The sequence below is a fragment of the Bemisia tabaci genome, chromosome 1, assembly GCF_918797505.1.
Source record: "Bemisia tabaci chromosome 1, PGI_BMITA_v3".
Taxonomy (NCBI): Eukaryota; Metazoa; Arthropoda; class Insecta; order Hemiptera; family Aleyrodidae; genus Bemisia; species Bemisia tabaci.
Genome location: NC_092793.1, coordinates 18,718,116 through 18,739,278, shown reverse-complemented (window position 1 = coordinate 18,739,278; position 21,163 = coordinate 18,718,116). Strand labels below are relative to the sequence as shown.

The following is a 21,163-nucleotide window of genomic DNA, read 5'->3' as shown; positions in this document are numbered from 1 at the left end:
TTTTTCTGAATGGCAATACATTTAAGATTTCTTTCAAAAAATTAGGCTGTACCGTTCATCTCCATTAAATTATCTCAGTCTCGTTTCAAGTTAAAATTTCTTCTCTCTGGCATGATTTCTTGTCTGTGAAACCTGAAGCTGTTCCACCACGCTAAGGATAAACGTCGTATGAACATTTAAACGTAGCAAAATTTTATTTGATATTTCTTGAATTTTCTGAAAACTTCGTGAGTATTTACCTTCAAATTTTATTGATAATTATACTCGCAATATCATTTAAAATATCTGAAATTACCTGGAAAAGGTATTCATAGATTTCTCCGAAAATGAATATTGTATCAGGAAAAAAATTGGGAACACTGGAAACTTTCATACGGCGTTTTCCCTCAGCACGGCAGTAAAAGCGAGGGATATATGACACACACCCTACCCAAAGCGTCAGTATTTTTGGATGCAAAGCATGGCCTGCGATGGAGGAGCCATAAATAACATGAATCTATAAAATCTAGATGTATTTATTTTTTAATTTATTTCATTGATTTATATAGGTAAAGAGAAACCTCGCTAACCGGTGATATAGCAACGTTCAAAAGTTGAACTTTGAACTCCTCTCAAGTCTTCCTCAGTTTTTTCCCAAGTTTTGAAACTTTCAGGGTTGAGACTTCTCGATCATTCACGATTAAATCACTTGTCAAAGTTTGAGCATTTTCCTGGTGAGGGATGGGGAGCAAAATCGAGTTGTTTCGCACCCACCAAATGCAAACGTTTTCAAGCGGAAAGAATCTTTCTACAAAGAAAGTTTCGATAAAAGGCAGATATTTGCCAAAAATCTATAATATATACGCGGGGGTCCCGCTTATCGCTCACGCGCTTCCTCCTTCCATATTGGAGCGTAACTCTAAAAAAATTGAATATTTTGATTCGACCCTCATTTAATCTTTGGTTTCCATTTATCCAAAAAGTCATTACAACCGCAACCATACTTCAGTTCAAACAACTTCTTTTTAAATAACTAATGTAATTTTTAAGCTCAATAGTTTTAACTGTCAGGAGATTTTAATCTAAGTAAATTTATGATGTCATACTGCTGAAAAATATTGACCACACATGAGACAAACAGATGATGATACTTCGGGAGGAACGCTAAACGGAAAATGTTTTTTCTTTTATTTACAGGCTTCCCGGCGAAAACATCTCTGTCAACTAAGACTGGTATGCCAAAAACCATACTAAGTAAGGAAAGTAATTTGGGTGTCCCCTCAAAGGACCAACCATTCAAAAAACAGCTGAGTTGGAAACTGGAAGAAAAACCCTCTTCGATAAAAAATAAAGCAGAAGAAGCGACTCCGTTGCAGGTATAATAAACTGAATTTGAATTTTTTTTTTGTAATTTTCAATGAACTAACCGACATAAAAATTTAATAACACTCAGGCGCACATACGGGCGTTTAAAAAAAATTCTTAGCTGAATTCCGAAGTAAGCACAATGGTCCATTGTCCACGCGACAAGGTCAAAACTAGAAGAAACGCGAAATGTTATATCTTCAAGATCTTACTCAAAAAACAATTCACACAACGAGAAGTTCAAAACTCTTAAAAGCTGGACCTTCTTATAACTCTTTAACAGGAATTCACCAATATGTTTTCACTCTCGGCTTAAAAACGCATTGGAGACAGAAAATGAGAATTCATTCAATGCAAAATATTCGAAAATTTTGAGGAAAATTGTGCATATTGCCATTGAAAATAAATATTTCATAAAGAGAAAGTTTGCATAGCTCTGACCAGCCTTCGTATGCCTCTAATAAAAACTGCATACGTGACTCCATTATAGCACTGAAATCTGATGTCAACGGCTTGTAGTTTTGTATTAAATTCCACCAACTATTTTCTCTCAAAATGTTTAACCACAAGTCTTATTAATTAAGTTATTAATGCGGCTGTTGGTATAAAAATTTGAGAAAGAATAGTTAGCAGAATTTAATGCAATGCTCTTAGTCGTTGACAGCAGATTTCACTGATTTTAAGGAGTCACGTATGCAGGCTTTATTCGAGGCATACTTATGGTATAGCTAGTCAGAGCTACGCAGTTAATACATTACAGGAAAATTGCGACCCGTGTTAACCAGTTATATGCATTTCAGTGCTCTTAGTCACATATTTCCGAGCAATTTCAATAAATACTTTCGTTCATACACGTCATGGTTTCTAAAAATTCCTTTACGCTTTACACTGAGAAAAAAACTTCGTGTCTAAGACTTAAAGTTCGGGTCATATGTATGGATCTCCGACGTTTTTCGGCTTGTGCAACCGAAAACTTCAGGTCCAGCTGCGGAAGTTCGGAAAGTTCGGTTGATATTTCATCAAACCGGCCTTTTTACCTCGTTCTTTTTCCTCATAAGTCCGATTGGGTGAACCGAACAGTCAGTCTCACGAGCTGGAAGTTCGGAGTCATAAACCAAATAGCTAGGATGATATGGAACACCGAACGAACTTCCTTTTTACGCAACTTTTTTCATAACAGAACCACCAGTAATAATTAATTTGCACGAAATATTCTGCATGTGCCCAAATTGAAAAGAACAATTAGCTTAATTGAAACTTCAATAAAAACTGACAGCAGTGCATAAAAATTAAAGAAGTTTCAAAACCATAAAGTTGAGAGCGCAAGAAAAACTTGGAAAAAGTTCTCGAGGCGGAATGGGAGCATTGATGGCAAGGCAAGACTCAGAAAAAAAATCTCCTTCATTTAATAAAGAAATTACGTACTCACAAAAAACACCGGGCGCAATTTTACGGGTTTTTTTCTGACGGCAAGGGCGGAGAAAAGGCGGCTTGATTAGAATAACGGAGATGGCTCCGCAGCTTTTAGCTTGTCTCTCTTCAGCTGCACTTCTGCATGGGACGAAGCTTTTAGTTACGTCACCTGGAGGTGTAACTTTGCCAGAGTTTGGAGAGGGTTTGAAGTTTTTGCTACCATTTTAACGTTAATTTATTTAGTCCTAAGGGCTTGAAGAGGGCGACTCTGGAAGTAGGTGTCTCATGGTAGTGACCGTATGAAGTATTTTCTAGTGGCCAGATACTTGAGAGAATTGTAAGAAAATACACATTTCAAGAGAATGTATATCATGTGAAAAAAAGTTTGTGACAGGTGATTTAGAGAACCCTTTCTTCACAATTTTTTTTTCTTTAAAAGTTTCATTGAATCTTCTGTGCATTAGTTGTAATTTTAACATTTTAATTCTACATATTCTAGCTTTTTCAATTCATATCAAAACTTAAAAGGTAATAAAGAGTAACATCATATAAAGCTCACTAATTTTCATCCCTAAAAAATTCACTAAATTTTAATACAAATTTAATAAGCTGTGCGTCACAAATCAAATTGCCAACTCATATTTAAAATGATCTAGAATTCAGTGTTTCCATTACATATTAAACTACTTGATTAGAGAATTTCTCAACAATGAATATTAGCGTTCTTATCTTATAACTTTTTCTTTTTTCTCTTTTTCTTTTCCTTTTAAAATGCAGCTACAATTATGTCGTTCGTAGATTGTCACAAACAAGCAACGCTGCCGATATTGAGAGCTCAGTATCAGGGGCGTGTCGTGCTCTGTGATGAATCGACTAGCCTAATGTAAAAACCTATAGAGAGATTATCATTAGGTTATACCTTAATAATCGATTCTTTAACATAGTTTAGAATGGAAAATATCGATTGCCAATTATTCGCGGTTCGCCACTGCCCAATATCTGAGGATACCACTCCGGGAAATACTTGAGTTTTAAAATCCAATTCCAGTTTTACTGTGAGACGATTCCAATTGGCTTAAGCAATAATGCCCTTCTTGCGATTTCTATATTGTAAGGGAGTTTAGACATGCCTCGTTTGATCTTGGATTCGCGCCAGTATTTCCATTTTTCAGAGTTCTATCAATGGCGAGGGGTGAATGGTCGATTATTATCGATATTTCCCCATTTGAAGCTATGGATAAGAATCGATTATTGAGGTGTTTTTTGCGAACATTCTGTTTATCGATCCTTTTCCATAGGTTTTAATCAATCGACATATCGCAAAGCAAGCTACGTCACTGCTTCCATGTCATTCTCTTTGTGCAGTTAAAGTTGCACGACTCTGCAAAGTTACGTCCTTTTCTGTCAGCTGAAAAGCTCAACAAAAAAGAATAAAAATTTAGAAATATTTTTCTCAAAACGACGTTATCTTACACGGAAAAAAATCTTCGGTGCGCTTATAGCCAGATAGTAGGTGACATTTACCATCTTGGATTCCCAGATTCGACCCCTGAAAACAATTTTGCTACGAGCACAAATGTATGATGGTTAGAAACCTCAAACCGCGATCAGGTAGGCGTTGACAACAAAGATGGTAATTCGCACCAACACTGCTGGGCGGGCGCGCCGTTCTCCGTAGACGTCCCGCACAACGTTGCTGAGATAGACCTTCAAAGATGGTAAACTGACCCATCCGGATGTTTAGTGTATCAATCATGAACGCAAGGAGAACCTAATATTTTGTGTTTTTAGCCATAAAGAGGAGTATTTTCTTGTGAAACGTACAGCTAAAAAAAATTGAATACAAAGGTGTGCAATGTCGGAGTTCGCAGCTAGGGGATGGTGGAAAAGGGTTAATCGCGTAAATAAATTTCGAAATCGAGTAAAATGAGACTATAGTACTTATTGTGAGGTGCTGTAGTCGTATCCGACCTATCAAATTTTTTTGCCTACCGCGGGGATTGAACCTGGGACCTATCTAACCCTAGCCGAAGACCCTAACGATTGAGCTATACAGTATGATGAGAATCTTGACCGAAAAAACCTGTACATAGCTTCGATTTGAACGGAAAACCAGGATATTCAATCTACATACTTAGATTGGTTCATTCATTTTTCTAATTTTTGTATTTCATTTTATTTTTTAACGTTATTTCAGTTTTTTACTTTATTTTATTTCGTTACTTCATTTTAAATTTTTTACTTTATTTTTTTTCTTTACGTAATATAATTTTTCTTTGATTATTTCTTTTTTATTTATTTACTTTATTTTAATTTTTTTTCCTTTGTTTCTTTACTTAATTTTAATGTTTTACTCGTACTTTATTGTTTTTTCTTTACTTAATATTATTTTTCTTTGATTATTTATTCTTTATTTCTTCCCTGTATTTCACCGTTACTTACTTTATTTTATTTCTTGCAATTTTTTATTTTTTTACTTTAATTCAGTCACTTCATTTTAATTTTTATACTTCATTAAATATCTCTTCGTTGTTATTTATAACTGCATTTTATTTATCTATTTTTTCTTTTTTTCTTTTTATGTCGAGAATCAATTCAAAATTTTCAAACTAGGATTATTTTTATGATTGGCTAAAGTGCTTCTAGCATTGAACAAATAAGCCCAGGCTATTTACTTGAACAAGTGAGATTATGTAGAATAGAAAATAAAAAAATTACCCCTCTAAAGTACTGAAGCCTTGACATGGTGTTAAATATAGTGCATGCCTAGCCTACTGGTAAACCTGGGATGTTTAGCTTAACGACAGCATACAATTGACAAGAAACATTGTTAAAACATTAGTAACAATTGATAAATTTCTGCCATTTCCTTGGAATTTTGAATGTAGAAAAAAATTGATTTTGAAAACTATCATTAGTACCAGGGGCCTTTGGCCGCTACGCTGCCGACAACCAATGCGGAAGAAAACAACATACGTAAAAAGTCGTAGAACAACCGTGTTCAAGTTATCTCGGAGATTAATGGATTCAAATACCGTCAATGTTTTATTTTTGATCAATGTTTTTAAAAGAATACACACTGTTATTCTAATGAGTTTCCGCAAATTTTCCTGAGTGATTTAAAATAGATAAAAGAAAATTTGACTTAAAACGCATAATATCCGAAATCTAAGCTCAGATTCGGCTTCCTCGTGAAAAATCGATGCAATTTCATGTATCATATGTCACCATATCATGAAGGAAAGAGATTCGTAGGCGTGTAGATTCTAACATATCAGTCCGACGTGGCAACATGGGTGATTCGGAGTGGGTCAGCTGATGAGTAAGAAGAAGTTTGTTTTCTCGGAAACGGACGAACCAAATGCTTGACGCCGGCGCCTGGCGGCGTAGCTCAAACGTTTGAATTCTGTGCCTACTTCCGCATACCGGCCGGCTTTGATAGAATCTTTACGCCTACGATTACCCTCTTTTCTTTATGCTATGGTAACATATGATACATGAAATAGCATCGATTTTTCACGAGGAAGCCGAATCTGAGCTTAGATTTTGGGTATGATGCGTTTCAAGTTGAATTTTCTGAATTTGAAAATTTAAGACGGCGGACGTAGCCTAAATTGATACATCGGCTCCCATTCCATCGATTAAATTCGAATTTTTAGTCTAATTTCGAAAATTCAAAAAACCAAGGTGGCGGGCGTGGCCAAAACCTATCTCGGTTCCTGCTCGTCGGATTTTCGTAAAACTTGGTACCAAGGGGAGGGGGGGGAGGAAAGACATCTTCAAACACTGCAATCGATATGTCGCAGGCAAATAGTAAAATTAGGCATTTTTTTCAAATGCCTAGGCAAATAGTCAAATACTAGGGGGCTATGCCCCCTGACCGCTACGCGGTCCAACCCCCTGAAGGCGCTCCGCGCCATCAATGGGCCGCTTCGCGGCCCTATTTTTACCTCCTATCAGTGTTAGTTTTATTTTTCCCCTCAAAAATTACGATATGAGGTATACTTTACTTTTAGAATGAAATAATTTTTGGTTTTGATGAATATTTTGGTGAAGCGCAAGCGCACTCTTTGGTGCAATGAGTCAACTTGATGGAGCAGTTTACCATTAATTTTGTCTCGGTGAACAGATTTGTAATAGCTAGTAGCAACTAATTGAAAATGATTGATTCCCCTAAAGACGTTGTGGACAATACAATGCCGTTGGTTATTCTATCAATTTTTTCATGTATGGGTACGGCACCAACTTTTAATAAACAAAACCAAGATGGTTATCCGCGCAGTCATTTTTTCCCGTGATACATTGCGAACTCCAAACCGTCATAACTTTGGCTTACTTCGATATTTTGAGCGGGATTCGTTCCAAAATATTCATATAGAACTCATTTCAGCAGTAAACAGGAGCTGTTTTACTTTAATTCCGAGTTTTTTTTTTACACCAAGACTTCTTTACACGTGGACAGTTCTTCGTAAACTTATTTGAAGGCTTATGATCCGCCCAATTATTATTCTTGATAACAAATGAGAGCAAAACGGCACATTCGAATGTCGGTATGGCGTAGAGTTTGTTCCAACCATCACGATGCGATAGAAAAAAGCTTAGATTGCTCACGTCTGGTTTGCTATTCTTGAGAAAGTGCTTGAAGAAACTCGGTCTCACGCTGAGAGGTCAGAATTAGTTGCCACGAAGTTTCCCGCTACTTCCCCTATCAGTCTTGGAAGCACAGCTCTTGACCGCGGCGTGTAAAAAGTTCAAAAGCTTGAACTTTTTGTTTTCGACTTCGATTGTGGATTTTCCAATCACTGAGCAATCGAAAGCAAGAAAAAAATCAAGGAAACAGAGCTTATCTACTACTACGTCACGATTTCCACCTCTTTGCCCTCGCGCTTTCTTTCTCCTTCATCCTGTTTACATTCTTGAACACAAGTTCAGGAAACATTTTTATCAGCGTTTATTGTTAGTCAAACCTATGATGCAAGATAATCATAATATAGTTTAACCGAATCGTAACTTTTTTGCAGCCTTCAAAAGCAGAAGAAGCAGCTCCTTCAGCCGTAGAAAGCGGGAAAAAGGGACTAATGACAGTTACGACTGATGATGTAAGTTTATTTGACACCGTATGTTCAACCTTGTGAAGGATGAACTCCTCATGAACTTTCGAAGGTTACCTAAATGCCTTTCAGGAAATAAGAATTTTCGGTAAAATTTGTGAGAGTTGTTTCCGCAACTTTGTAGGGAATCTCAGTCGGAATTAAAGCTAAGGCTTCTGAAAATCACAAAGAAGACTGTAACTTTCTTTAAAATTACATATTTTACGGAGGAGATTTGGCAATGATGTCTGAATGTTCATGGGGCGTTTATCTTAAGCTCTACAGTATTCAAATTGTATGTTTTTTTCACTTTTGTTCGAATCTGAGTTCACTGAGCGCAAGATTAGTCCTTGTGGGCTAACTGAAGTAGGAAAAAAAAAAAAAAAAAAAAAAAACAAAACTCCATAATCAATCAGCGTCTGATATACACTCATTTTCTTTTAACTGCATAAATAATCGAATTGATGTAATCAACAATATTGTGTGGCCAAAATCGATTCTAAAGCCAGAGGAGGTGTAGATTCTCGCTTCTGATCAATTTTTTATAAGACAACTAATCTCACATTGATTCCAAACACTGCAGCAGTCGGGCACGTGACTTAGGAGCGTAGTCAGCGCCTTCCTTTTTTCACTGTCAATCTTGATACAACTATTCGTACACTCGTGTAGGGTATTGCATATACGATTCTTTGCAGGCGATTTATACGCTCGGGATAACCTCATTTCACGATGGACTCACTTTTCCATTATCTTTTTCAGAAAAAAGACGCTGTTCCCGGGTTTGACGCTGTGACACTCGACACAATATTGAATCACATAGCCTACGCTAACACGCGAGGGTCCAACGACGGAGAGCTGAAAACGCCCACCCGTTCGAACACGAAAAAGCAAATATCTTCCATCCTGAAACTGACTTACTTAGTAGCCATCTCCGGCATAGCGCTCTCTTGCATCAACGTTTTTCTTATATTAGGTCCCTATGGTTTGTATCTATTTTCGTTGTTCATTTACGATGGTGAGAAGAGGGGGTTCAAAAATCACACAACGTGACTATTTAGTCACGAACTAAACAATTTGATAGAATTTTGCAGGATGAAATAATTTGCGTTATAGAAACTGTGAGTCTGCTCGTTACTTAACGACTGGCGGGTATTCACGGTATCAAGTGGAAAATACTCCAAATAAGAGCATACTAATTTTGAATTGGACTACCTGTTGCAATTAAGAACCCATATTTTTGGCTCATCCACTTAGGCATCTGTTTGAGAAATGACACGTCTAGTTTTTCTAAATTGAACCAAAAATTAAGAGTTTTTATATTGCAAAACTGTATAAATTGCTGCGATTTGTCACTGTAACACGCCGTTTAGTCGGTCTCTGACTTCATAATTTCAGCTGTGAGCTAACATATTTTAAAGAACAACATTTAAATAAAATATTAAAATATTGTATCCAATTAAATTAAAATAAATATCTCATTATGAGGTAATTCGCCCATTCTAAAGATAGTTCAACGCAATTGTAAAATGGATTGAACCATGCCCCAACACTTAACTAGCTCATCCATTTCAAATTTCCCGCCCATCAACTCGCTCCTCCGTAGTTTATCCGCTGGCCACAAGAGCGCACTTGTATATTGATTTTCCCCTGAGTTTTATAGAGCGAATAGTCCCGCCGCTATGCTACAGATGGCGTTGCAGTATTGAATCACTGCGCTCTTTCAAGTTCAGTACGAAGCAATGTAAATCATCAAGATTTGTTTCTCTCCATTTTTTTAAGGACCTTTTATTTCTTCAATTCAATATTTATTAATACGGATATTTAAACAGCATGAGCATGACGATGTTTTCCAGACTTAGGTAATATTCCCCGAAATGAAAAATAAGACAAATAAGGGAAAAAATCACGCAGAAACTATTAAGTAAATCATTGAAAAGTGCACTGTAAACTAGTTTTGTACTCTAATGCATTCCAGCAGACATTTGTGTTTTGGTGAGCGGGAAGTCGAGTCCACGAATACGAAAAAATGCGGATTCAATATTCCTCACTGCTACAGCGAAATTGAAAATGTTCAGTGTACCCCAGTGTTTCATACAAGCTATTTATGATATCATCTGCGATGTTCATTGTCATCATTGATCAGTCATATCAGTCATCATTAAATATTGAACATATCAGACGAATTACTTGATGAGACATTTCTCCACGTTAAAACTGAGGGTTTAAAGGGAACTCGTCAATGCCTTTTCTGGCATCCCATTGGCCAGCTATGCAAGTTGCGGTAACCAATGAGCCCTTTCAGAGCCCCTAGTTTGAACGTAGCTCCATGCTATATCGTGCGTTGTTTGATTATTCTTGTTCATTGTTATGTTGCGTGCAGGAATACTCCGGTCCAGTGTGGCGGGTGACGACAGCTCGGTGTGGCCTTGGTTCATCATCCAGACGGTCAGTCGGATTTTGGAGGTGCTTATGGCGAGCACCATGGCCAATCTGACAAAGCAACCGGTGAGCAGTCGACACGACCCACTGGGCTACAAACCGCGCGAAGCGCGCTTCAGCATCATCTGAAGAACCTGCAAACTCCACTTACAGCGAGTCCTCGCCGCTACGGTTTCACAGGGAGTGCGTGACGGCAAGTCAACACGCGCGGCAGATTCCCGCGTCAGTGGCGTGGCGTGAATTACGATATATCGATTGTTATGCCATTTAAACCTGTGGTGAAGAATCGATTATTAAGGTGTTCGCTGCGAACACCCTATTTATTGATCCTTTTCCATAGGTTTAAATGGCATAACATTCGATATATCGCAAATCACGCCACGCCACTGTCCCGCGTGATGAATCCGGTGTGACGGTGAAACCTGTCTATTGAAGCTTTTAAGGAAGGGATTCGCGCCGCAAACGTCTGTGGCATGTTTAAAATAATTGGATAGCATTTAGCAAAAAGGAACCAGCGCGCGATTACGGTTTTGTAAAAATGTTGCCGCTTCATAATTATCTAAAAAATCTCCCAGAATAGCAAAAAGTTTTGGCTGCCCACCAAACAATTGTTTATTTCAAAGGAAAATAATTAAGATGTTGCATGTGCGAGGAATTTGTGATTTGACTGTTGATTTTTATGTAAAAGTTCGCGAGAAAAACGATGGTGCCACTGGTTTTCTCTGAAATCAACTCCTAAGCTCAAAAAAGCTCTCAAGATGAGGCCAAAATGGAGGGGATATTCCACACTATCCTGAGATTCCACCTCTACATCAAGACAAACTTTCCATGCAAAGATAGGGAACAAATGCATTAGCAGGGTTGCCGTGTTTTCAGTTTTGGAGTCCCAAATAAAGTGGCAGCCCTGTCAATATATTTGCTCCCTACCTTTGCATGGAGAGTTTGTCTTGACGTAGAGGTGGACTCTCAGGATAGCGTGGGATATTCCCTCCATTTTGACCTCAAATTGAGAGCTTTTATTGACTTGGGAGTTGATTTCAGAGAAAACCAGTGGCACCATCGTTTTTCTCGCGAACTTTTCCATAAGAATCAAAGTAAAATCGCAAATTTCTCACACACGCAACATCTCCATTGTGTAAATGTTAGTACTGTTACATATATCAAGTACTTTTCATAGAAAAGGAGAAGTTGTGCGGTTTTGAAAGCACTGTAATCGCGCTGGTTCCTTTCTGCTACATGCGATCCAATTGCACCCGATCACCCGAATATAAGTCGCGCGTTCTCGTCTCAGCGCGACCAACATCGCGCCGCTCCGCTCGCGCCCTGTGGAGCTGAGGCTTCAAGTCTCAAGTCCGCGCCGCGACAAGACAAAATCAGGACTGCGGCAAAGGAGCTCAAGATAGGTCCACCAATGAGCTTTTTTGAAGCCCCCACTGTGTGCGTAGAGAAGAAGCTTAAGAAAAATTAGATAGGTGTAACGGTTTTAATGCTGCTGAGATTAAATCGCTTGCTCTCTTGTTTGTAGTTAAGGAGTAGCAGTGGTATTTTTACTTCTGGCTGACTTCTGGGGCAGCTTATGCCAGTGACCCACGTGGAAATGTAAAAACACTATCTACAAAAATCGAATATTCCTGACTTACGGAGATTAGTTATTTGCCATTTTGTATAGATTCCCATTTTTACCAACTTCTTAATATCTCAGTAAATTTGATGTTATTACCTCAGCAATGTTTAGATTCTTTCCAAACGTTTGACTTCAACTGTACAATACTGTAAATTCATATCGTGATAATACCTAGATGTTTTAATAATTGTTGATGTATCAATCAAGATGAATTTATTGTAACTGTTATGGAATTTGTTTAAATGTCTCAGAGAAAACGGAAAGAAATCGTGTATATTTTTGTTGTTACAAAGTATCTGGAATTTAAAACACTTATTTTGTAAATACCTATCCCTGTCCCGGAATCTTTGTGCTATGTTTAAATCGTCTGATATCCGTGGGTTTACATTGAGTTTTGAATTCTCTATGTCTGTTATTTTTTGTGAAGTAAAACTATTTTATGGTACAAATTCGTTGAATCTAAAATCATTTTATAGGCTGATTGTCAGTTCTAAATATGAAAGCAAAAAACAGAATGTTCTCATTTTTTTTTTTTTTTTTTGCTGTTTTTTGTTGCATACACAGTTTTTACTTCAGAGGAGATATAATTTGACGTATTTATGCTAAAAGGAAGTATGTTGCAATCCAGCCCTATGCTTATAAGGGCAGTTCCGATACCTCTCAATTTTCACCCTTTATATAAGGAATAACCAAAAAGATTTCCCCTAAAAGATTCGGAACTAGTCGAAGCACGAGTTTCTACTTTAAATTGGACACTTGATTTTGCCTCTGCCTCATTAGCTACTTTTGGAAAGTTCCCTGGGACCCAAATACGTTCAGGCTGATATCAGCTAACAAGTGGGAGACTTGTGAGTCGACAAGACCACGTGCTCCTAAGCTACAAAAGCACGTAGACGACCGCAACTGAGGTCAATCAATGCATGTGCCGCAATTTGCATGTGCCTTGGCATTGCCCGTTTGGGCTTGCTCCTGAGCCACGCTCCCACAGGCAGTGCGCGATGCGAAGTTGGGCCCGCGACGCAGAGTCGCGCAACCGGACACTATGATTTAAAACCTATAGATCGTTTTCGATACATCAAATAGGTGAGATTGTATCGATATCGATTGGTTCAACGTGTAAACATAGCCTCCAAAGTCAATCGAGTAATCTGAGGAAACGGGGTTTTTCTGATAGGTTTTTGATTCTTATGAGTACTAAATGGCATCGCAAGGTGAAATAGTTAGGAATTTTCTCATTTATAGATTTTCCGACTGAAATCCTGAAAGTCTTGTTGGAGGCTATGTTCTATTGTTTTGAACCAAACGATACATCGAACCGCTATCGAATACGATCTATATACTGTCGCCCTGATAAGACCATTCGCATTACTCACGTAAACAGGTAGGTTAAAATCATCGTAGTTGGTCCTGCGATTTTGCAGCGCGGTCAAATTTGCTTTTACGTGGTGGAGCATTGTAGCGCATGAGATTTCTCGAAGTCCCCGGAATGGCCCAGAGATGCAAAATTCCATTAAACTTAAATGAAATTTAATAAAATTGTTTCAAACTTCTGCCGTGGATTCGGTATGAAATAACGTATGGAATTGTATAATCCAAATTTTGAAATTTTGTTTAAAAAAACACCATGAGTCAAATTTCGAAGTGTCTATGAAAATTTCGAATAATTGTCGCGGGTAGCATCCGCAGCCCCTGACAAATCTTTGAAAATCCATGGAACATTTTATTTCACTTTTCAGGGAAATAAAATTTTATGTGAAATTCTATTCATTTTCATTCTGTGAAATTTCATTTTGCATCTTTGAGAATGTCCCAGCTGATCAATAACGCCATCACAATATGAGACGCCCACGCCGAATGTCGGAAAATCTGTGGGGAAGAAACACGCGTTTTAATTCATGGTCTTTAATGCTATTCTTGATCTTGATGCAACATGAAACTGGAAAAAAGGAGAAAAGGTGATAAATTAGTAAAATTACAAACTTCTTTAATGATAATTTTGCGAGAGAGAAGTGTCTCCTGCTGTCCTGTGCAAATTTACTGAAAAAAAAGTAGCTTGGATCTAGAGTCCAGACTCTTAAAAATATTGACAAGCAAAAAGACTCTTGATTCAATCGGATTTTTGCTTAGATCGAGAACCAAGGCTCTTAATTTATGCGGATTTCTTTTTGATTCAAGCAAAAATCCGATTGAATCAAGAGGATTTTTTCTTGTTATTGTTTTCAAGAGTCTGCGGACTCTAGATCCAGCCGAATTTTTTGTCCAGTGTTGCGATCTTTTGGACCTCTTCGAAATGGCCGAGGGTTAATTTCGAAAAGTTCTTTACGTTCGAAAAGTCACCATAATTGGTCATCAAGCGGTCAATATGACATTTTGTGTGTGTGAATAGATTCACGAAATGCTCAATCAATTATATTACATAATTACCTGGGAAAGATCTCGATGATCTCCACCTATCAAGAGCGCATTGTTACGTTGAAGGGGCGGGGGTCGAATCAGAGCGCACAAAAGAGTAAACAAAACGAAAAGGTTACCCGAAGGCGTCGATTCACGGGGAGTCAATCCATTATTCGGAGAAAACCCCCTAAATAGCGTCTGATCTTCCCGGCGGGTCGACCACCGCATAGGTATATAATCCCGTCCAGGTAATTAGTTTCACCTCTTAGCAAATGACACGGCCTCGAATCATTTCAGGGATAAACGGCGCGGCGCTCCCGAGGGATTTCTTCAGTGGCGTGGCGTGAATTGCGATATATCGATTGTTATGCCATTTAAACCTATGGAAAAAGATCGATGAACAGGGTGTTCGCAGCGAACACCTTAATAATCGATTATTTACCATAGGTTTAAATGGCATAACAATCGATACATCGCAATTCACGCCACGCCACTGGATTTCTCCCGATTCGCCTGAGAGATAACAGACTGCTCTTTTATTGGAGCTGCACGTGTGGTTTCTGCGCAGACAGGTCCACTGTGAGAGCGCACCGTTTTGGCACCTAGTTAGGCGCCTCTACCGTTCGAAAACCTCGATTCCAGGTAAGAAAATCAAGGTGGCGGAAAGCATTGTTGTGACGCTGCTTTTGCAGACTCCTCCGTTAGGAATAACCGCGTATATGGCGTAGGATAACTATTGGTTTCAAGTGCTGTTTTCTTGCCGCTCCTCAAGGGTGGATCCACTTAGCGCGATCTAGCTACAGGATTGACGGTCACTGGATCCGACTGCCCTGCTAACGAGGAACGACCTAAGAGCTTTCAAGTGTTGCCAACTTTTTTCCAGTGGCATGGTTTTTTCGATAATAATTAAGAGTTTTACTTGAAAGTTTCAAATGACATTTTCAAATGCAGTGGATTAAAACGCTGGTGAAATTCTGTGAAAAAGTCCAAGAAAATAATCCCTAAAACCAGAGAATTTGTTTTTATCAGAGGACGCCAGACAACGCTGGAATGCTCATTCGATGTTTTATCGCTGGTGCGTCAGAGTTCCATCGAAACAGGTGAACTACCACTCCTTCCGAACCCGATATCCAACAGAGAACCAGTAAGGGTAGGTGTAAGCACTCTGAGGTCCTGTTACGGAATCCCAGTTTTGACTTATTTACCGATTTTATCGTAAGATCCACATTTTCATAGACAAGCCTCTTCTCTGGTCCCTTACTTTTATTTTGTGGTCTCGAACATTGAACGCATCAGTTTTACAAGCCCATCAATTCGGCGTTGCCGCAGTTGACTCTGCGGTCTGCCAAACAGGGGTCAAATTGACTCAGCGCTTGACTAAAATATGTATAAGTCTCTTAATTTTAGTCCTAGAGATCTGTGCTTCGGTAAGTGAACTACAAAAATCTTCATTACTGCACACTGGAAAAAAAAACACATTGGATCTAGAGTCCAGACTGTTGAAAACATTGACAAGAAAAAATACTCTTGATTCAATCGGATTTTTGCTTGAATCAAAACGAAATTCGCTTAAATTAAGAGGCTTGGTTCTTGATTTAAGCTAGATTCTGATTGAATCAAGAGTACTTTTTCTTGTCGATGTTTTTGAGAGTCTGGACTCTAGATCCAATGTGTTTTTTTTCCAGTGCAGCAAAACGATGAAATTTTTTGCAAGAAAATAAGAAGAAAGAACTTGACTAAAAAAAACTTAACCAAAATCATCAAAGCACGATTCTGTAACTGTAGTGCAACTGAATCATTGTATTAAAACTAACCAGCATTATATTTCTGTTTGAAATCTGCAGTTCAAAAACACGGTTCGAGACAAAGCTTAGAAGTATTTTAATTTGCTCTTTCGATTCACTCTACACCGACGAATGTATCGGATTACATTTTGCAATTAGTAAGAAATATTAATGGGTGTAGAATAAAAACGCCAATCGGGATGGTGAAATCAAAGTCATACATGGTCTGCAAAATATGGTCCAACAAAGCCACTTTACGCCCTCTATTGGCACAAAAATGCATGTGTGCAGAATACATTTTGCAATAAGAAACTGCTATTTCTGGCTCATTTCAGAAAAAAACATAGTTACCATTAGTTCTCCTATATGCAGATACGAGTTTTTACGGAGCCAGAAATAGTGGCCTCTCATAGCCACTCGTATTGCCATCACGGTTGTCAAAGGCGAACTTGATGGAGTGAAAGACCAAAGACATAAAGACGGAGGGCTAAAAGCAAAAAATGAAGCTTCTTTTCAACCACCTCTACGATTGGCTAGAGGATTGGCGGCGAAATCGGGACAAGTTTGAAATTCAAATGTAGGGCGGGAACTAAATAAAATTGCGGAAACAAAGTATTCTAGGTTGATTTTTGCCCAAATTCACTTACCCACTCATATTTTTTTAACTTTAGGTTAGTTTTGGTCCGTCGTCGACCGATTAATTTCATTTGGGAGTAACAGTCATCTAGAACTGTAACGGCTTGTTTGAACCTGCAGAACCACCATGAGCAGAAGAAAAACTAACTTTATCTGAGATTACTGCCTGTTACCGAGCAAAAGTAGGTGTATTATAATAGGACGCAGTCCCAACTTCCTTAATATATTCGTTTTAGGCATTTAAAATACGATTCGAAGAAGAAATGTGGAAAAATCAAGAGGACAAGTTCAAATTAAATTTCCGTTTGCCGCCATGGATTCCCGCGCTCATTTACACACTCACACAAGCACCCAGCGCCAAACCAGGCTTCACTTTTTCCCCATGCTTTTAGATACGAGCACTCCGTCTTTATGTCTTTGTGAAAGACACACAGTGAGATGAATAATCAACACTTGTTCCCTGGCTTTTTGCTGCAGTCTTACGCGACTTTTCATTTACGCATAATTTTGATTTAGGAGTATTTACAAAATATCTGCATGGAATTTCATTTAATAAACCCCGCCCGAAACGCGGGTAAATCACTTGTTGGGAATAAATTTAATTATAATACACAAGAGTCGATGACTTTAATACTCGTCCAAGAAACACCCAAAACCAACGTTGGTCGTCTCTTGGCTGACAAAAAGACGGAACTATAATATGAGATGAGCCCGAGAAAGCATTGAGTTATATGGACGACAAGTTCATCGTCAAGCACAGTTATGTCCTTTATGTCGGGAGGGTGACGTAAACAAACGTAACCATGCATGTAAGTAGAGCTGGATTTAAAAAAATGTCCTTTATATCGTGATATAGTACACATTAAAAGGCTTGTGAGCTTGGGAAAACAAATCAGCTTAATGAGAAAAATATTTCATAGCTAAGCACCCTAATATTAGTTCGGTAGCCGCAATTTCATAGAAAGTAGACTTTGATTTTTCGGCATGTGGTAGGTTTTACTTAATGAGCACAAAAGATTTTTGTTTTATTTCTGTTATGCATGAGATAAATTGGGTTCCTTTTGATGTGTCTGCCACGTTTTACGTGATTTTTTGATGGAAAAATGTTGGGGGCGGTGCTTAATTCCTTCTCCAGTTTCAAAAATTGTGGTTTTACTCGTACAGTTCTTGAAAAGCCCGGTTAAAAAAAATCAAATTCCTTCACTTTTAAGCGAGGAAAAGGCAACATCGAGGTGACAGCGGTGCGGGGGGAAAAAACAATCAGCACACTGGACTACTCGAGGATCGAGTTTTTCTCATGGCAGTCTGAGCCCTTGAAAATGCAGGTGGCCAACATAACAGAGTTACTTTTCTAATAGTGATAGTGATTTCTTTTGTTGGTTAACTTGCCTGGGAACCGCGGCCGCGACAGGTTGAAATTCCAGAACCAGCCCACCCTCACCCCCACCCCTAGGCCCCCTCGACCCCCCTCCTCCCCGCGCCCGCTCAGACCTCGAAGCATCTCTCAACAGGTGTTTGTATTAAATCTCGGCTAATCCAGCACCGCTGAACAAAAACATCGTAAATACGCGAGGTTTCAATGGCAGTTGCGTGGTTTTTCGCCTATGGGGCAATTTAAACCTAATACCTCGGTCATGCCTACAGGGTGTACTTGCATTTTATACCGCTTTGAATCCGTGATGTAATTCAGTTAATCCTCTGAATGGTCAAGGATGTGGATGCTTAAGCAACTCGGCGCGTTTTTTTTTTATTTTTTTACGTTTGGCTTTGTCGATTGTCAGTCAAAAAGAATAAAATGATCGTAGCTAGGTAGTTTTATTCAATATGAATCGTGAATCTCCAATACACATTATAATATCTACATCGCACTTCAATGTCTTCTTATAAGATGTACGTCAAGGGAGTTTATCAAGCCCCTCTAATAGTTTTAGGGAGAAAATCAGAAAGTAGGTACACTATTTTGGAAAGAAGAATAAAACCGATCCAAATTAAAATTCCTTTTTTTACTATGGGGCTCGTCTATAATAGAGCAGGTTTTTGTAACTAAAAATGTTCTTGATAAAAGTATGATATGAGAGAAGCTTCAACTATTCTTATTACTTCATATTTGCATGAAACAAATCGAAAAGTATATGGTTTGCAAAGGCATACTTTAGAAAGAGTCTGGAGTAAAAAAGAGAGCTAACGTTGCTGAAGGACGATTGCTGCCAACAGGTGGAAACTTTTACTTTTAGGGATTCAACACTTTCTTATGGACAGTTATAAGGAAGCAACAGTCTTCATCCTTTATTCGGCTGTTGACCCACCTACCTACTAGGTAGATGATGAGCTTCGGGTGACATCATCAATCAAAAAAGTTTGACAAACTTCGGTTTGTTTGCAAAGCGGAATACACACGGAGAAAAAACCTCGTGCGTGGGACCCGAAGTTTAGGTCATATGGATCTCTGAAGTTTTCGGATTGAGCATCTGAACACTTTAGGTCTAGCTGTCGAGGTTCGGATCACACATCTGAAACTCCAGTTCTTACATCTGAAGTGCTTCAGATGTGAGAACCGAAGTTTTTCGGATGTGAGAACCGAAGTTGTTCGGATGTGAAAACCGAAGTACTTCAGATGTAAGAACTGAAGTTTTAGATGTGTGATCCAAACCTCAGCAGATTGACCTAAAGTGTTCAGATGCTCAATCCGAAAACTTCAGAGATCCATATGACCTAAACTTCGGGTCCCACGCACGAGGTTTTTTTCTCCGTGCACGATGCTTAACACGTTGTTAAGCATCCACCTATTAAGAGGGTAAACAGCTAAATGTTGGATCCCTGAAAGTAAAAGCTTCACCATTTCCAAGATACCAGCGGAGGGTATCTTTGTCTCTGGATACTACCCAGCCTAGTGGCCCTCTACAAATAAATCTCTCCGACAAACGGGAAGAAATTATTAAAATAAGTTTAAAAAAAACTCCTGTTTAATCAACGGAAATTCGTCGATGTCCGGAGGCTCATTGGGTACGGGACAGCGGTGTGGCGTAAATGATCGATTATCGATATCTCGCCATTTGGAACTGTGGTGAAGAATCGATTACTAAGGTGTTCGCTGCGAACACCCTGATAATCGATCTATTTTCATAGGTTTGAGTGGCGTATCAATCGATATATCGCAAAGCACGCCACGCCACTGGTACGGGAGTACACGGGACAGCGGAGAAGCGACGGTAGAAGAGGAACGGGCGGCCGCGACCGGCGCAACAGCGGTATCAGATCCGTCCGTGGCTAGGTCGGGATCCACCGTCCGTCCGGCGCGGCGGCGTCCCGAATGAATGAGTTAAAACAGTGCAACTTTCGAGCTTGTAGCTGCAACGATGCACGCTGGACACGACAACGTTCAACAGGCACCGGGAGTGGCCGAGAAGTGGAGGGGGGGAGGAAGGGGGGCTCCGGACTGGGAATGCGTAGGAATGCGGAGTGGCTGGAGCTCGGACGGGGGGAGATGGGGGGACGAACACTAAAAGAGGCGCCACCGAGTCTGGAGCCCACCTGCACCGCTTTCGGCGACCGAGGAAGAAATCACAGCTTACCTGCGCGCTGGGCTCCGCGGCCCGGCCGGCCGGCTCCGCGGGACTAATAAACCATGAGAACCTAGACGTGGACCGCCCGGTGGGGCGCGTCCCGATCCAACCTGGACACCGCGCCCTCAGAGGTGGATCCTGACGACAGTCTTCATAGTCATTCCTTAAACAGCTCCTTTCCTTAAGGCGGCCTGCGGGCTGATTATTGAAATTGATAGACAAAGCTATAGACAAAGAAACAATAGGGATAAGAAGCGATCCTATAGGTGGAAACGGGTGGCTCTCATAGACTAAGGGAGAAAATGATGGACTAATTATCGGGTCTCTCGTGGGTTGCCGTTAGTTAGTTTATCACCCACGTCCTTTGTTCATTGCAACCACCCGCTTCCACCAATAGAATCCCTCCAAATCCCTTTGTCTTCTTTGTCTATAGCTTTGTGTATCAATTTCAATAATCGGCGCGCTGGCGGCTGATTGTTGAAATTGATAGACAAAGCTATAGACAAAGAAAACCTAGTGAGTATAAAGCGATCCTATGAGTTGAACTGGTTGACTGGGTTATGGTTCTCCTGGACGAAGGGAGAAAATGATGGACTAAAAAGAGTCTCTCGTGGGTTGCCTTTAGTTAGTCAATTACTAACCTCCTCTTTCCATTGCAACCACCCGCTTCTACCAATAGGATCCCTCTACATTCCTTTTGTCTTCTTTGTCTAAAGCTCTGTGTATCAATTAATGCAATAACCCCGTTGTCATGTTTTACAACTTTAAGAACTCCATCCTGGCCGACCTAGACAAATAAGAAGAAGAAAAAACGAAAGAGGAAGGAAAACGAGTAAGAGGTAGGAGAAAGAGGAAATATCTCCTTTTTCTCTGCTG

General features: G+C 39.4%; 1 protein-coding gene across 6 annotated transcripts in view; it reads left to right on the top strand.

Moving 5' to 3' along the window:
* LOC109034064 (uncharacterized) overlaps nucleotides 1-12,376 on the top strand; it is a 107,797-nt gene extending 95,421 nt beyond the window's left edge. For 3 of the 6 annotated variants that reach the window (XM_019047003.2, XM_019047001.2, XM_072297596.1), the window contains 4 exons: nucleotides 1,177-1,355; nucleotides 7,779-7,856; nucleotides 8,607-8,829; nucleotides 10,228-12,375. In XM_019047003.2, coding sequence (XP_018902548.2) covers nucleotides 1,177-1,355; nucleotides 7,779-7,856; nucleotides 8,607-8,829; nucleotides 10,228-10,415 — 668 coding nt within the window. In that variant the 3' untranslated portion in view covers nucleotides 10,416-12,375. Of the gene's footprint in view, nucleotides 1-1,176; nucleotides 1,356-7,778; nucleotides 7,857-8,606; nucleotides 8,830-10,227 lie in introns of all 6 variants that reach the window. The other 3 variants (XM_019047000.2, XM_019046999.2, XM_072297592.1) reach the window with 2 other exon arrangements.
* Nucleotides 12,377-21,163: the final 8,787 nt, after the last annotated feature.